Consider the following 24,278-nt stretch of genomic DNA (forward strand, 5'->3'; position numbering starts at 1 on the left):
TTTTCTGTAATGAAATGAGCAGAGGTTTCAAACTGACAAACTGCAGTGCCTCTTCAGCCACTCACCATTTTTGTAATCTTGAGCCAGTGACTTTTCCTCTGGGAGCCTGACCCTCCTGCCAGAGAATGGAGATGTTAGTATCCACCTAGGAGGCTTTGGTAAAGGCAGATTGAAGAAATACATGTTCAAGCACGTTGAAAAGACCCCAGATACTGAGTCTAACTACTCGTATTAAGCATTTATGGAGTGCTTGTTCTGTTTAAGGCATTGTTCTAAGCGTCTTTTTTTTTTTGTCCTGCATTGATTTGTATAACCCTCAAAACAATCCCATGAGGTAGGTGCTAGTTTATCTCCATTTTAATGATTGGGAAAGTGAGACCCTGAGATGCTGCCTATTTTTCTCAAAGTCATATAACTAGCAAGTTGAAGAGCTTGAGTTTCAAAAGAGGCTATATACTCTTATCCACTGTTCTGTGCTACCACTAGTGTTGCTCAATTTTATTTTATTTTTCCTACAGGCAAATACAGATTGTAGTGTTCTCTTGGCACCTAATGTAGAACTCCTCTTTTGGCTGTCTGTGCCTACAATTATAAAAACAGGAGCCAAGCACTCTACCAGTTAGGAAAGGGAATGTGGCAGGGTGAGGCAGAAAGAAGACCTGTCCCCTCTTAGATAAGGAAATAAAAAGCAAATAGCTTCCATCTTAAAAATATGTGTTTTCTAGTGCAGTGATCTTTGAACTTCAAGCATTGTGAATCCCGTGAATAAAAAACTTTTTTGGCTTGTGCCTTTAAAATTATTTTAAATAAATAATATATATTTATGTATGCTACTATACAAATTTATAATAAACATTTTAGAAACCTCACAAAAAGAAAACAGAAGAATGGATAAAATATAGATAAAACAGAAATTCAAATATTTCCTTTCTACCCTCTAATGAACCTTATCTACTTTCCTGACTAGTAAATAGAATCCTGGTCAGGGGTAGGAAACTAGTGTTATAAAGGAAATTGTACAATCATCTAAACATTGGGCAACCTCATGCGAAAATTTGGATTTCTGACTTCCGCTGGAAATTTAGAAAAGTGGCAGCAATGGCTTATGTTCCTACACAACAGCAATTGAGGGAAGCTGAGCATCAGCTGGTTTCCTAAGACAAACCCTGCTCTCCAGAGTTTATCACGGTCTTCACTATCCCTATAGTCCCTTTAAGCTAATTAACTCTTTTTCTTTATCTGCATACCCCCTTTATGAATTTGAGTTTTAAACTTCTAAATTAGAGAAACAGAGTTTTGATCTCTGTACTGCTACAGTCTATAATGAAAGGCATTTTGAGCAATTCTGTGTGAATAATTTCTGCTATTTACAGGGAAACTGAGCACATCATTCTTACAGTAAGACTCTTTGATTTGCTCTCTGGCCACTGATCTCTTAACACACAGTTTATTCAGCTACTGGAAGGTTACAAATAAATAAATAAAAGAAGAAAGAAAGAAATTAAAATTAAATTAATTCAAATTCTTTTTGAAAGACAGATGTGGTAAAAAGTGATGACTTACTATTACTCTAACTTGGCATTGTTAAATCAGTCTCTTATCACTCTACTAGAAAAGAATTAGCATTTTAATTTTGAGTCTTTCTACTAAATTGTGTAAGAACAATTTCCATTTAAATTCTTTTGTAGAATATTAAGAATTAGTTTATCAGCTTAAGTTGTTGTAGTGCAATATATACTTTATAATTGAATTATGCTATAGGCAGCATAATTTTATTAACTAACACTGATTAATATTTGATTCATAATTTTAAAGGGAGTGTGGTTCTGATATCATCAGTTTGTTAACTCCTCAACCTATTTGCTTGCAAATTGAGTAACAGAAGAGATGTCGTTTTTAAAAGATTACTTTTCTACCAATTCATGTCGATAAAGTGTTCCAGTGCATTAAAAAAGCGTGTTACTTCGTTAATGGATTGCATGGCACAGGTAATTAACTATGAAGTCATTAGGCTTTTCTTTGCTGTGACAGTTGTGTTCACCTATAACAGATTAATGCACATGTCAAATCTTCCTTTCTCCCTCCTGTTATTGCAGATCAGCCTTGACTGGTATTTGACAGAAGATGTTGCGACAGTTTTATCTCTGGAAATGTTTGGCTTCAGGGATTATCCTTGGCCCTCTCTTCACAATCTCCTTGGGCCAGTACGACGATGGTAAGGCTGCATTTAGTCTGACCTTTAGAGTTACCCAAGATTCCTCTTATTAAATAGAAAATGAAACACAATGCAGAAGTGAATAATGCTAACTTGTAGCTCATTTTAAAAGGTCGTTAGCTCTATACAATAATTTACTTTAATTGAAATAAAAAGTGGCATCAGATGCACTTTGTTTCTTAATGAAGATTGTAGCATGGTAGAAAATCCAACATGTGGCCTCTATTTGAATGCTTACTGATTCTCACTAAGCAAATGCTCAATTACTATGACCAAAAAAAAAAAAAAAAAAAAATTCTATTTACTAACCCTTGAAAAACGCAAACAAGATCTGAAAAAAAAGCTTGGAAATACAAAATGCACAGAAATTTCCCAGGAGAAAAGATTCCTCAAAGGCCTCAAAACTAGAAGTGATTTTATTGTTAGCACTTTACTTGGAAATTGCATTGTTTCACTCCTCATTATTTCATTTGGAAAGAGTGAAAAAAAAAAAAAGTAAAAGCCTGGGCATTAGACTTCTTAAGTCATTCCCTAATAGTAAGTCTGTCACTTTAGAAAGATGTATTAGTTTTCAGGCTCCTTAAGGACCGTTTAACACATTGAAGTCTACAGTGGCCCAAATGTGCCTCTAAGGTATTTCAGTATTGGAGACATCTGTTATGTGGTTTGAATACCACATAATGAGAGGTAGAAGATATATAATACTTTTACTTTAATAGAAGCAAAAAAAATGGGCAAAGCGTCCCTCTCTAGAAGTTTACTATTCAAGAAAACTGAGCCTCATTCTTCTTTTTTTTTTTAATGTGTCTTGATTTTGTTCAAAATTTGCTCCATATTCAAGGGGACATAGGCAAACAACCATCTCCTCATCTTTGTTGCCTTGTTATCTAATTACTATCAGCTACAGTGGAGAATGTGGGTTTCTTTTGTGTTTTGCTTGGCTAAACTGATTGATCTAAAGATAGATGGGTTAATTTGATTTTATCCCAAACAGTGTTTAAATTGTGCATGCATCAGGACATTCTCACTCTCAATAGTTAGGAGGCTATGTCTCTTTTGGGGCTTTCAAAATAACTGACAATAATAACTTTTTTCATAAAGTCAACAGCCTCATCCCCTGAATGGTTCTGCTAATTAGCACAGTGTTTACTTCTTGTGTGTCTGAATTTAATGTTCATGGGTTTGCCATTTACGAAGATTGTCAATCTCCAGTCTAAAGATGAATAAAATTGTAATGATAAATAAATAAATATCTGCTATGGTGAAGCAAAACAAACAAAATCAACGAAATTAAAAACAGCATGACTTTATATTACAGGAACAGATTTTAAATTGTGAATCAGGAGTAGATGACAAATCGGTGGGTTGGTATTTATGTCACCAGGCATTCTATTTTTATTCGTATCCTGGAATGTGAGGAACCATTGATTTTTTTAGTGTTCACACTGAATAGGGCAGGATTATCTGTCATTCCTCACATTACATAGACATTCACAAACCCTGCACTTTTTAGCAATGTAATTTAAGTTATCAAAGGAAATTACTCCGGGTTTAACCTGTAATACCATAGATTGATTTCCTTAACAAGCTCATTGTAGCACTTGGTCTTTCATAAATGTACTCACATAGCTTCAAAAATAACAATTATCAGGTTACTATTGGCCATATGTAGTCTGCTTTCCGAAGCAGAGTGGAACTCTACACCTGACAAGTGATCATATACAGTAGGGCCGCTCCCTAAAATATTACCCTCATGGATGAATCCCCTATAATCACGGTTAGAAAGCCTTCTCAGTTCTCTCTTCCTGTAAAAGTGACTCAATTCTTAGGAAGATTGAAGAGATGGGAAGTGTGACAGATAAACTAAGGTTTTTTGTATAGTGTTTTATAGAGATTTCTTAATTTTACATTTATTACAGCATTTTTTCATACTTTAAGCATCCAGTGAGCCCCCAGAGGTAACAACACCTTCTATTCCCTTAGGTCTCCTCTCAGGTCTTTACTTATCTCTGACCTCACCCAATCAGGAGCTCTTTGACATTGGTTTTTATTCAGTTGTTCAGTTATGTGTGACTAAAAATGATTTTCATAGTTTACTATTTTTTGTTTGTTTTAACTCATGTAATTGTTAGCCCATACTGTGCAAGGATAAAGTGAGACCTTGGCAAAATATAGATAACACAAAATGTGACTAACTAAAATAAGTGATATGAGTTTTTTAAAGCAATTTTTATATCCAAATGCTTTGGGTATCTGGTTGGATAGAAGGAAGGGAATGGCGATGATCATAACATGATAGAAAGTTGTGAGAAAAAGCAAAAATAAATAAATAGAAATAAAAGCAAAAAAGGAATGCTTTGTCATAGATAATCCGCTGATTAGATTAGCTTGTTTTGATAACTGATAACTGATTTGCATACATAGTAGCTTTAGGAAGAGAAGAGTAAAGGAGAAAATGATAGTTTTAGAATTATTTGTATAAAATTCTAGGCTTTTCTCATCATGTTAAACAGAAGGAATCTTCTGGACTTTTAATTAAGAACAGTTTCATGTACTTCTTTGTGCATTTCCTTAGTTAGGCACAGGAAGGTGGAAGAAAAAAAGAAGAAACTTTTTAATGAATATTATTTCTAAAATGGAATAGCTCGTGTTATCCAATTATGTGAAATTGCATCTAAGAAAATATATTGTATAATTATTGTTTTTTGTAACAGATTTTTTTTTAATTAGAAAACTTTGGCAAAATTTTGGATGCTTTTAAAATTTCTCATTCCGATTGCTGCGATAAGTTTTTAGATGGAGTAGTAAAAAATTTAGATGGTCTCTTCCATAGTGGAAATTTCATTTGGTTGATGACTATGTATCTAATCAGCATTAATATCATAAGTGAGGTTAATATTATTATATTAAACTTAAAAAGTCAGATTTTAGCTGATAGAACTATAATCAGAGAACCAGGCAGATTTGTAGTTAATGGTGTCTCTGTCTTTTATTTTTTCCCCTCTAAGAGATAATTAAGACTGATATTTTAGCTTATCTTTTAATCCATTCCTGGTCCTGGCGATTTTATTTGAATGGGAACATGTACCTTGCTCCTAATTTGAATGTGGGGAACTTGGGGAGGTGGTGCCTTTGGGAAGCAGGGAAAGGAGGCCCATGTGCTAAGTTGTTTGTTGTGGGGATAAAAGATTTTTAAAATATGGCCCCTGTTCTCAAATAGTTTTCATGGTGGCATAAATAAAATAAATTGAGCAAATAGTTTGTATTGTTATTTTGGTTTGTTTTGATATTGAGTAAATGAATGAACAATGAAAGGGAAGGAGGGAGAGTAAGAAGAGAAGATGATATATGGGTGGTGGGGTGTTATGGATTGAATAGTGTCCCCAAAAAATATGTATTGTAAATCCTAACCTCTATGCCTGTGGTTATAATCCCATTTGGAAATGGGCTGTCATTGTCATGTTTAGGAGACAGGATTAGTGTAGGGTGTGTTTTGAGTCAATCTCTTACAAGATATAAAAACAGCAGATTAGGACAAGCAAGAAACAGAGATATGGGAAAAGAGATACCAAGTCAAATGAAAATCACACAGGAGTAGAAGCTCAGAAAGACAAGAACCTTCCTTCAGAGCCTACAGAGAGGGAGAAAAGCTTCCCCTAGAGCTGGCAACCAGAAGTTGGACTTCTAGCCTCCTAAACTGTGAGAAAATAAATTTCTATTTGTTAAAGCCACCCACTTGTGGTATTTGTGTTATAGCAGCACTAGATAACTAAGACAGAATTTGGTGGCGAGAAGGAGGGGTGCTGCTCCAACAAATATCTAAAATGTGGAAGCGGTTTTGGAACTGGGTAATGGGTATGGGCTGGAAGAGATTTAAGGTGTCTAATAGTAAGAGCTTAGATTGCCTTGAAGAGATTGTTGATAGAATTATGGATGTGAAAGACACTTCTAGTGAGGGCTCAGAGGGAAGTGAAGAGAGCTAGAGAGAAAGTCTCTATCATCTTAGGGAATACATATGGCACCAGAAACGGAATGTTGCTAGAAATGTGGACATTAAATCTGCTTCTGGTGAGGCTTTAAAAGAAAATTATGAACATGTTATTGGACAATGGAAGAAGGGTGATGCTTTTTACGCAGTGGCAATTAATTTGTCTGAATTATGTTCAAATGTTTGGTGGAAGGTAGAACTTGTAAATGATGAACTTGGATATCTGGCTGATGAGATTTCTATGCAAGATCTTAAAGGGGCTACGTGGTTTCTTCTTGTCACTTATAGTAAAATACGAGAAGAAAGAGATGGACTTAAAAAATGAACTGCACATAATACAAACAGAACTTAAAGATTTGGAAAATTCTGTTGTGCAAACTAAGGAAACGTATCCTAGAATGTTCACCAAGGACATGGCTACACAATCTTTTGTTAAAGAGATTAAACCTGTGACTGATGGATATCACCAGCTACCACAACAAAAAACCCATCGGCTTAGACTAAAGGGGACAGAGAAAGAATGAAAGGAAAGAACAATGTCTGCCTCTTGGAATTCTATAGGGAGTAAACAGGCCAAAAGAGCTACATCTGTTTTCCTCTAAGAAAAGAAAAGGACCTGGAGCAGCTATGATATTAGCAGAACTATTGTAAAGAGCACAGGAAGCAGGACTTTCTCGGTTTCAAGGGGTGGAGCCACGGTCTCCTGGATCTCAAAGGGTGGGGCCACAGTCTCCTGGATTTCATAGAGTCGAATCTTGGCCAGCTCAGTTCCGGAGTATAGGGCAGCTGTCAAAGTGTGCCAGGGGCACACTAAAGCTGAGGGGATGGGGCTGCCATGCACAAGGGGCAGAAGAATGGGCCTGCTGGGCTGAGGGGGTAGGGTCGCCACTAAAAGAGACGAGGAGTATGGGGCTACCTAAGCCAAGGGGAAGAGAGTTGTCATCACAGAGGGTCTGGAAGGTGGCACTGAAGCCCAGGGCCAAGGGGCCTCCACCCAGAATTCATAGGGTGTGGCCGACACCCAGATTCTATAGGGCGAGGCAATTACCCAGATGATCCCAAAGAACAGAGGATTATTTTCAGGACTTGAAAGCTAATGTAAATTGTTCTGCTGGGTTTTGGACTTGCTTTGTGCTTGTTATTCCTTCTTTCCCTCCAGTTTCTCCCATTTGTAATGGAAATGTCTATCTTGTGCCTGTTCCACCATTATACTTTGGAAACAGGTAACTTGTAGTCTAGATTTTGCAGGTTCACAGATGAAGAGGAATTTTGCCCCAGGATGGAATATGCCTAATGTCTCACCCATATTTGATGTAGATGATTCAGAAGATGAAATTTTTGGGCTTGGAGTTGATTTAAGACTTTTGGGATGATGTGATAGGGTGAATGTGTTTTGCATGTGGCAAGGACATGAATTTGGGGGGGCCAAAGGGTAGTATGTTATGGATTGAATTGTGACCCCAAAAATACATGTTGTAAATTCTAACATTTATGCCTGTGGTTGTAATCCCATTTGGAAATGGGTTGTCTTTGTCATGTTAATGAGTCAGGATTAGCGTAAGGTGTTTTGAGTCAATCTCTTACAAAATATAGAAAGAGCAGATTAGGACAGGCAAGCAACAGAGATGGGGGAAGGGAGATACCAAGCCACATGAAGATTGCCCAGGAGCAGAATCTAAGACAAGGACCTTCCTCCAGAGCAACAGCGAGAGAAAGCCTTCCCCTAGAGCCTGCACCCTGAATTTGGAGTTTTAGCCTCTGAAACTGTGAGAAAAAAAATTTCTGTTTGTTAAAGCCACCCGCTTGTGGTATTTCTGTTATAGCAGCACTAGATAACTAAGACATGGGTTTAATAGTTTTCGTTGTTGTTGTTATTTCCTTTTAACTTTCTAAATTCCCCATATTGAATATATATTACTGTCATATAATAAAATTATTTGGTAAAAAAGAAAAAAATGTATGTATCATAACATTTTGAGAAAAGTTTACCAAAAAGTTATTAGAAGAACTTCTAAAATGTATGTGTGAACCTGAGTGTGGTGGTAGTGGTGGTGGTGGTGTATATGTGTGGTGTGTGTGATTCCCTAATTGTGTGCACACCATGAAAACCAACATGAGTTTATTAAAGAAGAGTTGTCCTTAGATGCTCAGGAACTCAGCCTGGAGGCCAGTATGTAATGTCAATGGAGTCCTTATGTAGCACACAACCAGAACAACTGTGAAGGGACACAGTGAATAACCTCGACAAGTCACAATACTTTCCAAAGCTCACTTTCCTTATCATTATGAAAGAAATCATAATAATAGCTCTCTGAAAGTTACCTTTATACAGTTTAGCACAGTATTTGACATGAACAATGATCAAAAAATAATTTTCTTTACTGTTGTTATTTGTGAGTAGCCCTGGTAGTGCAGTTGTTAAGTGCTCGGCTGCTAACGGAAAGGTCAGCTATGCAAACCCACCAACCACTGTACAAGAGAGATATGTGGCAGTCTGGTTCTGTAAAGATTTACAGCCTTGGTAACCCTATGGAGAGTTCTACTCTGTTGTATAGGGTCGCTATGAGTCAGAAATGACTTGACAGCAATGGGTTAGGGGTGTTATTATTTGTAATTATATTTATAAAGATGTATGCCTTTTTGTAAAAGAGTACTTTGTGCTCATGTGTGCACGTGTGTATATTGCTTCATTTCTCTCCAAATTAATAAACACACCTTGAAGTTGTAGCTTTTTCAATGATATTTTTATGCAACCAATGCCTCATTTAATGCTGTGGTAGACATATCAATCATTTAAGGGGGAGCTGTGTTCTGGGGTCTGATGTTAAATGGTAGCGGCGTGGAAATTTTATTTTTATCAATGCATCCAGAGGGCATGAGGTTGATTGACACTGATTTATGCTAATTAAACTTAGAAGACAGTGACATATAAATGGCAATGCTGATATGTAGTTGTAAGAAAATGTAACTGTCCAATAAGCTGAAATTCTTCTGCTTCCAGGCAGGATATTTCCCCCTCTTAGATGCCTTAACCAAAAAAAAACCAAAGCCATTGCCGTCAAGTTGATGTCGACTCATAGTGACCCTATAGGACAGAGTAGAACTGCCCCGTAGGGTTTTCAAGGAGTGGCTGGTGGATTCAAACTGCCGGTCTTTTGGTTAGCAGCCATATCTCTTAACTACTGCACCATCAGACTCCATTAGATGTCTTAAAGAGATAGTTAAAAAAAAAATAATACCCCTATAAGAATAGTCGTTACTGTTTTATGCTGTCAAATCAATTCTGACTTAAACGGTGATCCTATATGACAGAGTAGAACTGCTCCATATGGTTTTCTAGGCTGTAATCTTTATGGGAACAGATCACCAGGTCTTTTCTCCCTGAGCTGCGGGTGGGTTTGAACCTCCGACCTTTCAGTGCTCCCAGGCTATTTATGCCTCCTGAACTGAGAATTTCTTCTTTGTAGGGCATTCTTTGACTCTCCTAGATGGTGCTGAACGTCTTTTAAGATTTTCTTATTCTTTGAGTTCCCCATTTCTAAGCTTGATGATTATCCTCCTCCTGTTAGCATTAACTTTCTCTGTACAAATAAAATACAATTGATTCTTTTGAGTCTGTTTCAGTTATAAAATTAAAAATGATTACTGGGGAGCATACCTAAATAAATTTCAATGAAACTGGTTGTCCCGTGACTTCCTAACCATTCGTTATATATGATGTATTAAGGCAGCATACAGAGAGAGAAACAGAGCAGATAGATATAGATAGATGGATAGATAGACACATACACATAAGTGATACACATTTTAGACAAAAATAATAACATACATAGCATATATTGATATGAAAATTAGTTTTATCTTAATACATTTTAGATGTCTTTCCTTGTATACTCCTTAACTTATTCCATCATTGTAAGGTTTATTTTTATTACGGAGGGTAAATTCCACTTTCAGCAATAACTTCATTGTTTTCCTGTTTGAGCTAAAATCCTGAATGTTTGCCTTTTTGTTTTTTTGAAGGTTTATAAACTATTAACTTTTGTACATTGTCTGGAGTACATACTATATGTGACATTTAGAACGGGCTGACAAGAAAGAGCATTGTTACTTTCAATGCTGACATCAATAGAATTTTCCTAAAAATGTAAATTTCATCCCCTGATGAAAGTTTAACTTTGTTCTTTTCTTGGAGGTTGTACCCACTATTGCATTTCTTGTCGCCTCTTTTCTGAAAGTGAGTAATCTTGTGGATCCTTTTATCCTCAAAATGGATTTAATTTAAAGATTTGAAAGCATGTGTCTTTTCTTTTTTCAGCATCAATTTCCCAATTTAAAGTTCAAACTATAAGCTCTGTTACTTCTCTAAAGTCTGATCACGTGCCTAGAGGAAATCTGTTCAATAGCTTTTATGTGCTTGAGTAATAGGCTCACTTAAAGTCCATCTAAATGTCCTGGAATGCAGAGAGCAAAAGAGCATGAAAAAAAAAAAAAATAGAGCTCTGATAAGTGGAAGACCAATTATTGTACCTCGCAGGTACTCTCTGCTAACATACACACACACACATACTCATGCAGAAAAAGACACACTTATACACGGAGAAGTTATTTCCAACTTAAGAATTGTCAGTTGTTGATACTTCAGATATTCTCCTTTGCCCTGTTGATAAGGCAGGGGGAAAAAAATTAAAGGTCTACTTAACTTAAAGGTCCCAGCAATGCAGATAAAATCCATGGTGACTCTTTGGTAAGGTAGATGCTTTCCTTTGTGATTCTAACAACCTAAAAAATTCCAAACTACTGAAAAATAAAATGCTTACATCCTGATAGTCAAAAAGGCAGAATTCATTTGAAATGTTCTTAATAGAAATTGCAATTGAGGAAAAAAATAATCTTGCTTGGCTCTGAGTCATCGGTGGCTCATACAACTCACAGTAGAGTGCCTTTTCTTATTTGGATCTTTTCCTCTCAAATCTATATACCTGTTACCACCGCTTCTTCACCAATTCCCTTAAGGTCTGCAATTTGGTTTTTCTTACAACTCTAGTGAAACTACATTCACTAGGGCCTCCAGTGACTACTTTCTTGGGCAAATCCTATAATTTTCTGGTATTTCAGCAAACAACATTATTGATCTACTTTTTCTGCAACTTTCTTTCTCAGAGGTTCTTTGTGCTGACCTTTTTTGATTGTGTATCAAATTTCGACCCCGTCTCCCTGGTGAATATTCTTCCTTCTGTTCCCTAATTTTGAGCTTGTTCCACTCTTGTTTATATTTCCATAATGAGCCATATTCTATAATAAACAAAATTGGAAATTTTATGAGCTTTAAACGAGATCTTCTCCTTGAGGAAAGAGGATATTCTCCTCGAAAATTTTTCTCTCTAATTTCCCTTTCACAGTATGTTCACGTAACTGCATGTTCACTGCTCAACAATGAAAATGAGACAAAATAATCAATTAATGCCAGTGGTATGGTGATATTACACAATACATATGTGTTTCCTGTCGGTGCTTAGGGAAATACTCTTTATATATATAAATATAAATATACGTATGTATTATATATATGAATATATATATAACCTATGTATACAATAGTGCATAGTTTAGAAAAGTGTTTGTAGTAAACTCAAACTCTGAATCCATTCTGTCTTCAGGTGTCTTTCCTATCTTCTTCCCTCTTCTCTGATTATCAGCTGCTCTGGGCATTTGTTCATAATCCTGGCGGCTCACTCTACAGAGACTGCTTCTGAGATCAGTGGCCCAGTTATGCTACTAATCTTCCCTACTCTTGTAGGATCTTATACTGCCCCTCAGGGCTTCTCAGTTAGATTGTTCAGCTGGTCTGAGTTTATTAAGAGACTTTTCTGAACAATTGGAATACTGATGAGAGCTATTCAATCTTAGATAGATAATGTGTAAAAAGAACAATACTAATACAGACAATATTTTATGTCGTTAAAATCCAACAAGGTTGGACCACTCTTGTTCTGCTGAATACATGGAATGTAATTCTGATGATATCCCCAGAGAAAGAAAATATAACCTTATAAAGGAAAACCAACAATGCATTATGCTCATTATTTTCATTCACTTTTTCAAGGATAGCAAACATTTAGATCGCACCAATTTATGTGCACATCAGGTTTGTAATAATAATAGCTAGCATTTATTGAGAGATTTCTATGTGCCAACCACCTTACAAACACTATACACTCTCCTCTACTCACATTGCATATTTACATAAAGTACATGCACTTTAATATGTTTAATCCAAACCAAAAAACCAAACCCATTGCCGTCAGGTTGATTCTGACTCACAGCAACCCTATTCAACAGAGTAGAACTGCCCCATAGGGTTTCCAAGGAGTGGCTGGTGGATTCAAACTGCAGACCTTTTGGTTAGCAGCCGAGCTCTTAACCACTGCTCCAAATATATTTAATATTACATGTCAAATACAATCTTACATAGTTTTATACAAATATTTTTAAATGGCTACTAGATACCAAGCCCTTTACTGGGTTTTGCAGATAGAGCAAACAACAAAACAGACAAAAATTCCCATCCTTGTGGATTTTGCTGTACATTGAAAGAAGACAGAAAATAAAATCAATGAGTAAATTATGTGGTGTGTTAGTATGTGAAAAAGGTCATATTAAAAAATTAAGCAGGAAGAAATGAAGAGTGCTTAAAAACCCCATTGCCATCGAGTCGATTCCAAATCATAACCCTATAGGACAGAGTAGAACTGCCCTGTAGGGTTTCCAAGGAGCCGCTGGTGGATTTGAACTGCTGACCTCTTGGTTAGCAGCCTGAGCTCTTAACCACCGCACCATCAGGGCTCCAAAGGAGTGCTTAGGGAGATACAATTTTAAATAAGATGGTTCAGGAAGAACTTACTAAGAAGGTGGTTTTTTTTGCAAAGTTTCTGGAAGGCAGTGAGAGGATAAGCTCTGTAGATTGTTTTGAGAAAATCATCGAAGACAGAGAGACCAGGAGTGAAGGAGTGCTGTGATGGGACCATGTCTACTGTGTCAGAAAAACACAATAGCAAGAAAGCTGTGGTGGTCGGTGTACTGAGCTGAGTGACAGAGAGGAGATAGGAGATACAATCAGGGAAGAGATGGGAGACTAGAGTTTGCAGGAACTTGAAACAACTTTGTTTTATTTTCTGAGTAATAAGGAAATCCACTGGGGTGTTTTAAGTAGAAGACTGAAATGATTTCAGTCAAGTTTTAACACAATCACTTTCACCACTTTGTTGAGAATCAGTGAATATCAGGGAGACCAGTGAGAAGGTTATCACAGTATTACAAACAGAAAATAAAGGTGTTTTAGGCCAGGATGTCTATCATAGAGGTGCTAAAAATGTTCAATCTACTGATATATTTTGAAGGTATAACACATGATTAAGGTTTGATACCAAGATTTTTAGCCTAAGCATCTGGAAATACTGAATGACCACCCTCATCAAAGGAATAAATATGGATAGAACTGAGCCATGAGACACTGATGTTAAGAATCCTGGGAAATGATGAAGAATCAGCAAGAATATTAACATATAAGACAGTTAATTTGAAGAAAACCAAGAGATAGTAGTTTACTGGAAGTCGAAAGAAAAACATCTCAAGGAGAAAGTGATCAGCTGTGTCAAGTATGATCAAGTGAGATGAGGTGTGAGAACTGAACAGTGGATTAGCATTTGTTTGTGACCTGGAAAGGAACAGCTGTGATGGAATATTGAGGGTGAATGTTTGGAGTAGGATTAAGAGAGGATAGGAGGAAGAGGAAATGTAGGCCGTTTAGAGATGTAAATTACAAAGCTTTTTTGCTTTTATTTTTTTTTAAGTGGGGCAATAGTGGTAATATGTAAGCAGAAGTAAGGAGCAAGAATATCTACCTCAACTCAGGTCTTAGTGATTAAAGATAAGAGAAAATAAACAGCCATGACTGAGAGGGCTACAGAGAAAATAATGTCTTCTGGGAAGAACTGGATTTCTGGTAGAGCAAAAAGAAGAAAGGAATGATCAGCAAAGCAGATATTATAGTACTTAATCTCTTTATGCAAATAGTTAAGTGCTTGACACTAGCCTAAAGGTTGGCAATTCAAACCTACCCAGAGGTGCCTTGGAAGATAGGCCTGGAGATCTGCTTCCAAAAGGTCATGGCCTTGAAAAGTCTATGGAGCTGTTCTGCTCTGCACACATGGGCTCGCCATGAATCTGAATTGACTTGACGACAACTAACAACAAAATCTTACGAGATATGTTCTATAATTATTGTTATTATTTCTATTTTCCATAGGAGGAAATGAAGCTTAAAGAAATCAAGCTATCTTGCTCACTGTCACATAGATCCTACATCTAAGAGCCATGATCCTTGCTCAGGCAACCTGGTTCAAGCTGCTGTACTCTTAACCACTGTATATGGTAGCCTCAGTAAAAAGTGCTGTAGTACCATATAAATCCAGCAATATGGACCCTGCTGCATGAAACTTAAGGAGATTGATGGAATCTGAGAATAATTCATGTCATATGTTCATTCATTCAATATATTTTATTAACACCTACCATACGCTAACTCTATGCTAAGTTATAGGAATGTCAGACAAGTAAGATACATTCTTGGCCTCATAAATGTTATTGCCCACCTCATATGAACTATCAGCAAAAAGGTTAGAGAATGCAAATATAAATCAATATACTGTAGATTGTTGTGGGTTGTAGTTAAAAGGAGGACATTTATTTTGTGTGCCTGAAAGTGTGTTAATAATCCTGCCAGCTGCAGTTAGTCACTGATTTTTAGAAATAATTTTGAATTATTTGGAAAATTAATTACAAACTGCATTAGATTCAAACCTGGCACACTATAAACTTACAAATACAGACAAAGAAAAAGTAAAGCTGACAGGATTAATACATGATAAAATATCAGTAGTATATAGATATGAAAAGTTAATTATAGCGTAGTAGTTGAGAGCATTAAGTAATGGAATCAGTTAGATTTTTTTTAAAATCCTGGCAAAATCATTATGTAGTTTTTGATGAGTTATGCAATCTAAGATTCAGTTCTCCCATCTGTCAAACAAGGAGAATCATAGCTCTTTGATTAGATTTCTTTTAGGATAAACTAACATTATGCATATAAATTACTTAGCATGTTTTCTAGTATATGGAACTGATAAATACATGCTATTGGCATATAATAATTATTATTATTTTCAAATTGAAGCAAGTTAGATTTAATGCTTCCTTCTCACTAATCAATATTCCTTTAGGATTGCTTTGTCTAAAAGTGCTAACACATATAAACACATACATGCACACAGACATGCCCACACATTATGTATTAAACTGACCACTCCTTTCTTCGAACAGTCACTGTATCTTCTACATACTCCTAAGATCTATAATTTTTTGTATGAATTTCTTGCCATCTAGTCTGTGAATTTCTCAGCTACACTTATTAAAGTGCCAGGAATAATAGAAACCAGTAACTGGTGTTTATACCTTTATCATTTTTTCCTCTTATTTTTATCTACATCCTTCAACTTTTTGTTGATTTTATTTAATTACTTCTTGTAAAAGCTTTCTTTATTACTTCTTCACTCATATGTGCATATTTCTCTCTCTTTATTTTCTGTAGGTTTCTGCCAACCTTCACTTCCATATTCATTTTTCTGTTTCTTTCCTTTTTTTTTTTTTTGGTCCTCTCCATCTCTTTCTCTCACCGTCTCCCCTTGCTCAACTCTTGTTATCTTTCTGCCTCCCATCAGCTAATCTAGATTCCAGAAAGCTCAGTAAGGATTTTTTTTTTTTTTTTTTTTACTTTAGTTACTTTATATTTCTAACCTCTGGTTATACTTTAAAAAGGTAATCTGAATGCCCTGCTGGTGGAAATGCAAAATGGTATAACCATTTTGGAAAACGATATGGTGCTTCCTTAAAAAGTTAGAAATAGAAATACCATATGATCCAGCAAGTCCCCTCCTGGGAATATATCCTAGAGAAATAAGAGCCAAAACACAAATAGACGTATGCACACCCATGTTCATTGCAGCATTGTTGACAATAGTAAAAAGAAGGAAACAACCTAAATGCCCATCAACAGATGAATAGACAAACTACGGTACATACAAACAATGGAATACTATGCAACAATAAAGAACAATCATGAATCTGTGAAGCGTCTCACAATGTGGATGAATCTGGAGGGCATTATGCTGAGTAAAATAAGTCAGTCACAGAAGGACAAATATTGTATGAGACCGCTACTATAAAAACTCATGGAAAGGTTTACATGCAAAAAGAAACAATCTTTTATGGTTACAAGGGAGGGGAGGGGTGGGCATGGAAAAACACTAAATAGACAATAGATAAGTGGTAACTTTGGTGAAGGGTAAAACAGTACAAATCACTGGGGAAGCCAGCACAACCTGTCCAAGGTAAGGTCATGAAAGCTCCATAGACATATGCAAACTCCCTGAGGGACCAAATTACTGGGCTGAGGGCTCTGGGGAACATCGTCTTGAGGAACAAATAGCTCAACTGGCATAACACAGTTTCTAAAGAAAATGTTCTACATTCTACTTTGGTGAGTAGTGTCTGGGGTCTTAAAAGCTTGTGAGCGGCCATCTGAGATACTCCTCTGGTCCCATCCCGTCTGGAACAAGGGAGAATGAAGAAAACGAAAGACACAAGGGAAAAATTAGTCCAAATGACTGATGGACCACAAGTTCCACAGCCTCCACCAGACTGAGTCCAGCACAACTGATGGGATCTGGCTACCAGCACTGACTGCTCTGACAGCGATCACAATAGAGATTCTCAGACAGAGCTGCAGAAAAATGTAGAAGAAAATTCTAACACACACACACACACAAAAAAAAAATAGAATTACTGGTCTGACAGAGACTGGAGAAACCCCGAGAGTATGGCCCCTGGACACTCTTTTAGCTCAGTAATGAAGTCACTCCTGAGGTTCACCCTTCATCCAAAGATTAGACAGGCCCATAAATCAAAACAAGACTAAATGGGCACACCAGCCGAGGGGCAAGAACGAGAAGGCAGGAGGGGACAGGAAAGCTAGTAATGGGGAACCCAAGGTAGAGAAGGGGAGAGTGTTGACATGCCGTGGGGTTGGCAGCCAATGTCACAAAACAATATGTGTACTAATAGTTTAATGAGAAGCTAGTTTGTTCTGTAAACCTTCATCTAAAGTACAATAAAAAATAAAATAAAAAGGTAATCTGATCTGGACTTTTAACTTCACTTGTTACAGAAAGGATTTGGGATAGCATTTTAGGAAAAGAAAAAAATTCTCAGAGTCGATCTTTAAACATATGCACATGTGCACATGTGTGCCACACACACATACATTTAAATACTGCTAGAGCTTCCTTCTATTATCAAATGAGGAACATTTTAAAGGCAATGCCATCCAGTTTCTTTCCCAATGGTAGTGAAGGTTGAAAAGCTTTTAATTTAACCTCCAAATTTCTAAAATTTAAACTCAAACTAGTACCTTTGTCAAATTGCACTGTTTATCAATTCTATAGGAGTTCATTTGAAAATATAAAGTGAGATATATTCTCAGATAAAGAAACCTAGAACAAATATTGTCCAGTGCACATATACACACAGTAATACACGTATAATACATGCAATACACATATACAGACATAGTCAGGGTAACTTACACAGTAAAAATGGTAAGAAAAGCAGCTTCTATTTACTGAAAATTCCTTGTAAGTAGACTAGTACAATGCCCATGCTAATGTTAAAAGACACATTATGCAAATGTTATGGGAAAGAAATCTGTAATTCTAGATCTTTTATTGGCCCTATCCCATCAATGCGGATGATTAGTGGAAATAACAACCAGCCAGTGATGGAATTGCTAATAACAGTAACTGGAAACTTGTGAGAAATACTTTTAAAACAGAAGGCATTCAATCATGTCCTCTAAGACAGGGAGATGCTAACTAGGAATAATTCTTATTGGCCTTGGGAAAATGTATTGATATGAAATGCTGTAATTTAAATATTGCTAATGTATTTTCCTGGAGTAAACAAAGTGGGTGGATTTTTACAAATATCAATAACTTAGAATATGAAAAATATATTCAATAAACTTTGAAAATAACTGAATCTCATTCAAGATGTCTTTTTGTGATTTGCATGTCGTAATTTCAAACAGAAACTTTTGTGGGTGTATACCAGATTAGAAGATATATTGCTCTAACAAAGACCAAGTATATGTATTTTTTTTTAAATATATGACAGACTTCCTTCATTTTAAGATGTTTTAGGAGTATAAGTGGATTTTAAAAGTATGCACAAAAGGTTAAAATGATATTCTAACCTCAAAGATTCTCAAAATGGACTCTCCTCATGTATTTGAATATATTAGCAAATCATACTTACCAACTGGATTCTATTGCTAAAGGTCATTATATGCAACTAAAAGAAAGGGGGGGGAGGGGTTGGAAAATATCCTTGCTAGCACTTCTGAAATGTATTTCTGAAGTATTTGGTGACTATCCTTTCAGATTTGAGATTTCAAAATTATTTTGAACAGGTTTAATATAAAAAGTTATTTGGGACGATGCATCTAAAATAAATGAAAAACATATGTCAGAACAGGTTTATTAAATTTTATCGACAATCCTTCTCATTCTTTTTTTTCTAAATTTTATTTATTTTGTTGTTGTTGTTGAGAATATACACAGCAAAACATACACCAGTTCAGCAGTTTCTACATGTACAATTTAGTGACATTGATTACCTTCTTTGAGTTGTACGACCATTCTCACTCTCTTTTTCTGAGTTGTTCCTCCCTCATTAAGATAAACTCACTGCCCCCTAAGGTTCCTATCTAATCTTTTGAGTTGCTGTTGTCAATTTGATCCCATGTAGATAGTTCTTAAAAGAGCATAATGGGCAAGGCAGATCTTTTTTGCTAGTTAAGCTAGACTGTTGTTCGGTTCTAAGAGGACAGCAGGGGATATTTTTCATTTAAATTTTAAAGATTATCTCAGAGCAATAGTTTCAGGGGTTCATCCACCCTTCATGGCTCCAGGAAGTCGAGAGTCCCTGAGCGTATGAGATTCTGGTCTGCATTTTCCCCCTTTTGATGAGGATTCTTCTATGGAATCTTTGATCAAAATGTTCAGTAATGGTAGCCAGGCACCATCCAGTTCTTCTGGTCTCATGGCAAAGGAGGCAGTTGTTCACGGAGGCAATTAGCCACACATTCCATATCCTCGTCCTATTCCTGACTCTCTTTCTTCCACTGTTGCTCCAAGTGAATAGAGACCACTTGTTGTGCCTTGGATAGCCACTTGAAAGCTTTTAAGTCCCCAGGCACTACAAAACAAACTAGAAGGTAGAACACAGGCACTAAACACTTTTTTATGCCAATTAATTGGGATGTCCCATGAAACCATGACCCTAAACCTCCAAACCAAGGAGCCAAATCCCATGAGGTATTTGGTTGTATATTTGCAGCCTCAGGAGCTACTCTTTTTTTTTTTTTTTTAATAAAAAGAAATGTTTTTACTCATCTATTTCCCTAACTAGACTGAGAGAGCCTTGAAAGTAAGAACTGAGTATTATTTATTTTTATAAGTGGATGTTTTATATGGAGTTCACTCTCTATGCTGGCAGTTTGTGTTTAAGGACTGACTACTTTTACCTGTGAGCTTAGCTGTCAGTCTTCCATTAAAGTTTTTTTTTACATAAGTTTCAGCCAGTATCTCCATAGTTGGATTCATGAAATTGCTTGTTTTTGTGCCTGTCCTTTACAGCAGAATCTTCAGCTTGGATACAGTTCTTGGTGTGTGTGCCCTCTTGGATAGGACAGTTCACATCATTCCTTTTTCTTGAATCTGCCAGTGTTCAGCCTTCCCAGCATGGCCACATACGTCCATTCTCACACCTAGACAAAATTCAGTCTAAGTCTCATCACATTATCTGGGTGAGGATATTTCATACCCACAAGTATATCAATAAATACTTTTAAGTAAGTACATTTAGATTTTTTAAATGAGTGTTTTAAGATCCTAATCTCTGAATATTTCTTTTAAATCGGGAAACTATATATATATATATATATATTTGTCATTTGTAAAATTCCTCTTATTCCAATACATGGAAAGAAACAAAAATCATTTCAACTCTAAGAGATTCGTTTTTGCTCACTCCTTTGTGAGAACACTGTAAAAAATATCAATCCCCAGTTTTATTTTTTAGACATGCTTTATGGCTTTTCAAACCTGGAGTACAGATTACAAACAACAATAATTAATCCAAGTTGATTTCAATTGCCTGAAGCACTGTCTGTGAGGAAAATGGCATAAAAATGTTCTCATAAAAATCTGTTGCTATGTGCCACTGAAATATGATATACAAAAAAAAGATTTAAGACTTTCTCGTCACATATCTTCTGTTTTATACTTTTAAATTGGTTGGTTTCTTTGCTAGGATTTGACACTTTCTTTTCCCTACAAAGGACAGTTAATTTATGTAAAAGTCTAGGATTTATCGTTACATTTCCATCCAACTTTTCGTTCCCTCTCTTTTTGCCTAGAAAAGGAGTCTCAAAGACAGAGGTTGGCTTTCACAAAGATACAACGAAGCAAAGCAAAACTGCTCAGTTTTCTATAATCAGTAGTTTTTTGCAAAACACCAGCCTCCTAAAAGAGAGATAATTATTTGTGCTTACCTAACAATATGCTGTGGAGGTGGCAAAAAAATGAGCCATCTTGACCTTGCCAATGTGAGGTTCTCTTGGTTCTAATACACTGGCCATCAATTCATGAAATCCTCTCAGGAAGAACAGCTGCCTCTATTACTAATTGTAGTCGGAAAAGAAATACACCTAATTTCATGCAAAGCAATTCCAAGCTCTTCATCTCCACAGAAAGAACCCCCACATCTGTTGCTTTTGGAGTTTTTTAACATGCCAACTAGTTTGTTTTGGGATTTCTTAGCCGAAGTAAGATGGGTAATGGCATACATTTAGTATGAAAAATGGCCAGAAAAAAATAACAAATAGATAAAAAAGGAGAATATTTACCCAGGATCCACACAATGTCAGGTTCTCCATTTGTTAAAAGAACAGGTGATTTTCAGGCAAAACCTAATCTCTGCTTTTCCAACTCACATCCTCCTTCAAAGGGTATGCTACAATTTTATTAAGCTGTGAAAATGTAAATCTCCCATTTATACTAAGGAAAGCTAAATAATTTGGTAAATAGGATGGATAGATGTGGTAATTAATAATTTAATCTATAATTTAGAATTAATTTACTTAAAAAAGACTTAATAAAAATATTTTTAATGTTCCCCTAAAATAGTTGCCCAAATATTAGAGCTCTCGCTAAATAACAGGTTAATATGTGTACAAGTAAAATTTAATAGTTATTAAGAAATATTAAACCAGACTAGTTCCATAAAAGAAACAGTACATATATATTCATGTCTGTATTATATATATGTATGTATATATTAAATTGTATACTGATATATACAAGTAAAACAATGGAAAATTAAAATAATATTGTTATTGACTACAAAATTAATGTTTCATTACTAAAATCACTTAGGAATCATGGATTCTCACTAACTTTAAATTTTACTAATAATTTAATTGCCAGATGTTTAGTTTGTATCCTAGTAAACCAATTATTCATTAATCATTAATTGATTAATTCAACAGACATATACTTCCGTATTCTGCCTGGCTTATACTGGATACAAGTGTAATAATAATAGGAGTTTTAATTGATAAAAAATTCTATTTTCAAAGCTTTTTATTAGACTCTTCACCTCTGTTAACTTTAATCCTCATGACGAATTTACTAAATCCTGAGGCTTATAGAAACTAAATTATCCCTGGTTACTAGGTAAGTTATACAAGATACAAATTCAGCTGCAGCTTATTCCAAAGCTGATGGTATTCCACTGCGTACCACGGCAAAACACAGCTCCTCAGTTACCTAAAATGTGTCCCACTTGTCTGCCTTCCTTCCCTTTCCTCTCGTTTCTTCCCTCCCTTTGTTTTCTCCTTCCTTCCTTATTTGCTTCTTTGTTTCCTTATTTCCATAATTCTTGGCATTAAACAATAAGAAAAGTAGATTCATGATCATGTAATTAGTTTCTCCATGGATATTGCTTTTTACCACATATATTAAATACAGCAACTTCTGGATGGTTTTTAAATTCTATTTCAACTCTAAATTCTTATCTCTGGCATTCATTCAATTACAACTTGGGATTTATTTGAGTTTTACAAGTAAAATTCCATATTGAGTAATGGTTTTTATAATTTCATTATTAATTTCTAAATCTCATTTCTTTTAGCTAAAATAGGAATTTTTTTTTTTTTTGCTTAACAAACCAACTCTCTGATTTTTGGATTCTTTCCTTAATTTATAAATATATTCCACATTATGTAATTAGAGGGGCTTATTCTCCCTGTAAAGAGCCCTGGTGGTACAACAGTTAAGTACTCTGTTGCTATCTGAAAGGTTGGCAGTTTGAACCCACCTGGCCGCTCTGTGGAAGAAAAGACAGCAGTAAAGGGTTACAGTCTAGAAAATCCTATGGGTCAGTTCTTCTGTATCACATGAGGTCACTATGAATTGGAATCTACCTGATTACACCTAACAACAAAAACAACAACAGCAATTTTCCCTGTGCTTCTTTGGTGTTTTATTTTTTTTTTTCCTATTGAGAAATCAGTATAAGCCAAATTTATCTTTTTTCCAAGACAGTTCAAAATAAGAGTTGAAAAAGTTAAAGATAAAAGTTTTTCCATAAAGATATCCATGAGATCACCTTTGTAACTAGCATGTGTATTAATAAAATATATTACTGAAAAATATGTAAGGGGGTTATTTAGAAAATATAATTTTATTAGTATTTGAATATGTCCTATATTAATATCAATCCTCTCTTCTAACTTGTCTCCTTAATTCTAGATATAGATTTTATAGACGCCAGGGTTTTTTGTTTTTTGTTTGTTGTAATTCTGCATATTTTATTTTCTTATACTTATTAATCACACATATTTTAAAGTCTACGTATGATAACTCTGATACCTGGGTCTATTTATAGTGCCTGTTTCTTCTCTAGGTCTTTTTTCTAGGTGTGTCTGGAAATGATTCATGGAATGCCAGATATTGTGTATGTAATATTGTAGAGGAGCTTACTAATAGACATTGTCTCTTTCAGACAATGTTATTAATAGTTAGAGGGATTCAGATAATAAATTAGAAAGTCCACTAATGCAAGACTGTTGCAGTCATTTTAAGTCTCAGTATAACTCAGGTTTCCCAACACTCGTAGGGCATATCTCTCTAGTGGTTCCCAGCTGATAGACTAAAATATTTCCTAGGCTCACTTTGGTAGGTTATCATCTTCAGTTTTTGTCTTCTTAGAACCATAAACCAAGGAGCCCTGGTGATGCAACAGCTAAGTGCTTGGTTGGTAAGCAAAAGATTGGAAGTTTGAACCCAGCCGGTGGCTCCACGAGAGAAATATCTGGTAATCTGCTCCCATAAAGATTGCAGCGTAGAAAACCCTATGAGGCAATTCTACTGTGTCACATGAGGTTGCTATGAATTGAAAATTGATTCCATAGCACCTAAAAACACCACCAACAGAACCATAAAGCTGCCAGTTAATCCTTAAACAAAAACTTTATGAGGTAGATGCTATTATATATAACAAATGAGCCAAACAAGAAAGTATCTTCTCCATCTTAATAATAAATAATGGTGATAATCCAAAATCTCATTGCCAGTGAGTCGATTGCAACTTGTAGCGACCCTACAAGACAGAGTAGAACTGCCCCATGGGATTTCCAAGGCTGTAAATCTTTAGGAAGCAGACTGCCACATTTTTCTCCTGCATCAAACTGCTAACCTTTCAGTTAGCAGCCAAGCACTTAACCATTGCACCACCAGGGATCCTTACCCAGGGGGTGGGCGTTATAATGATAATAAACCAAAACCAAACCAAACACATTGTTGTCGAATTGATTCCAACTCATAGTCACCCTATAGG

General features: G+C 35.7%; 1 protein-coding gene across 16 annotated transcripts in view; it reads left to right on the forward strand.

The window, feature by feature from the left end:
- The first annotated feature begins 2,124 nt into the window (after nucleotides 1-2,124).
- PCDH15 (protocadherin related 15) overlaps nucleotides 2,125-24,278 on the forward strand; it is an 803,588-nt gene continuing 781,434 nt past the window's right edge. For all 16 annotated transcript variants that reach the window (XM_004369889.1, XM_004369890.1, XM_023739508.1 and 13 more), the window contains exon 1: nucleotides 2,125-2,215. In XM_004369889.1, coding sequence (XP_004369946.1) covers nucleotides 2,125-2,215 — 91 coding nt within the window. The remainder of the gene's footprint in view (nucleotides 2,216-24,278) is intronic.

The sequence above is a fragment of the Trichechus manatus genome, unplaced genomic scaffold (genome assembly GCF_000243295.1).
Source record: "Trichechus manatus latirostris isolate Lorelei unplaced genomic scaffold, TriManLat1.0 scaffold00007, whole genome shotgun sequence".
NCBI lineage: Eukaryota > Metazoa > Chordata > Mammalia > Sirenia > Trichechidae > Trichechus > Trichechus manatus.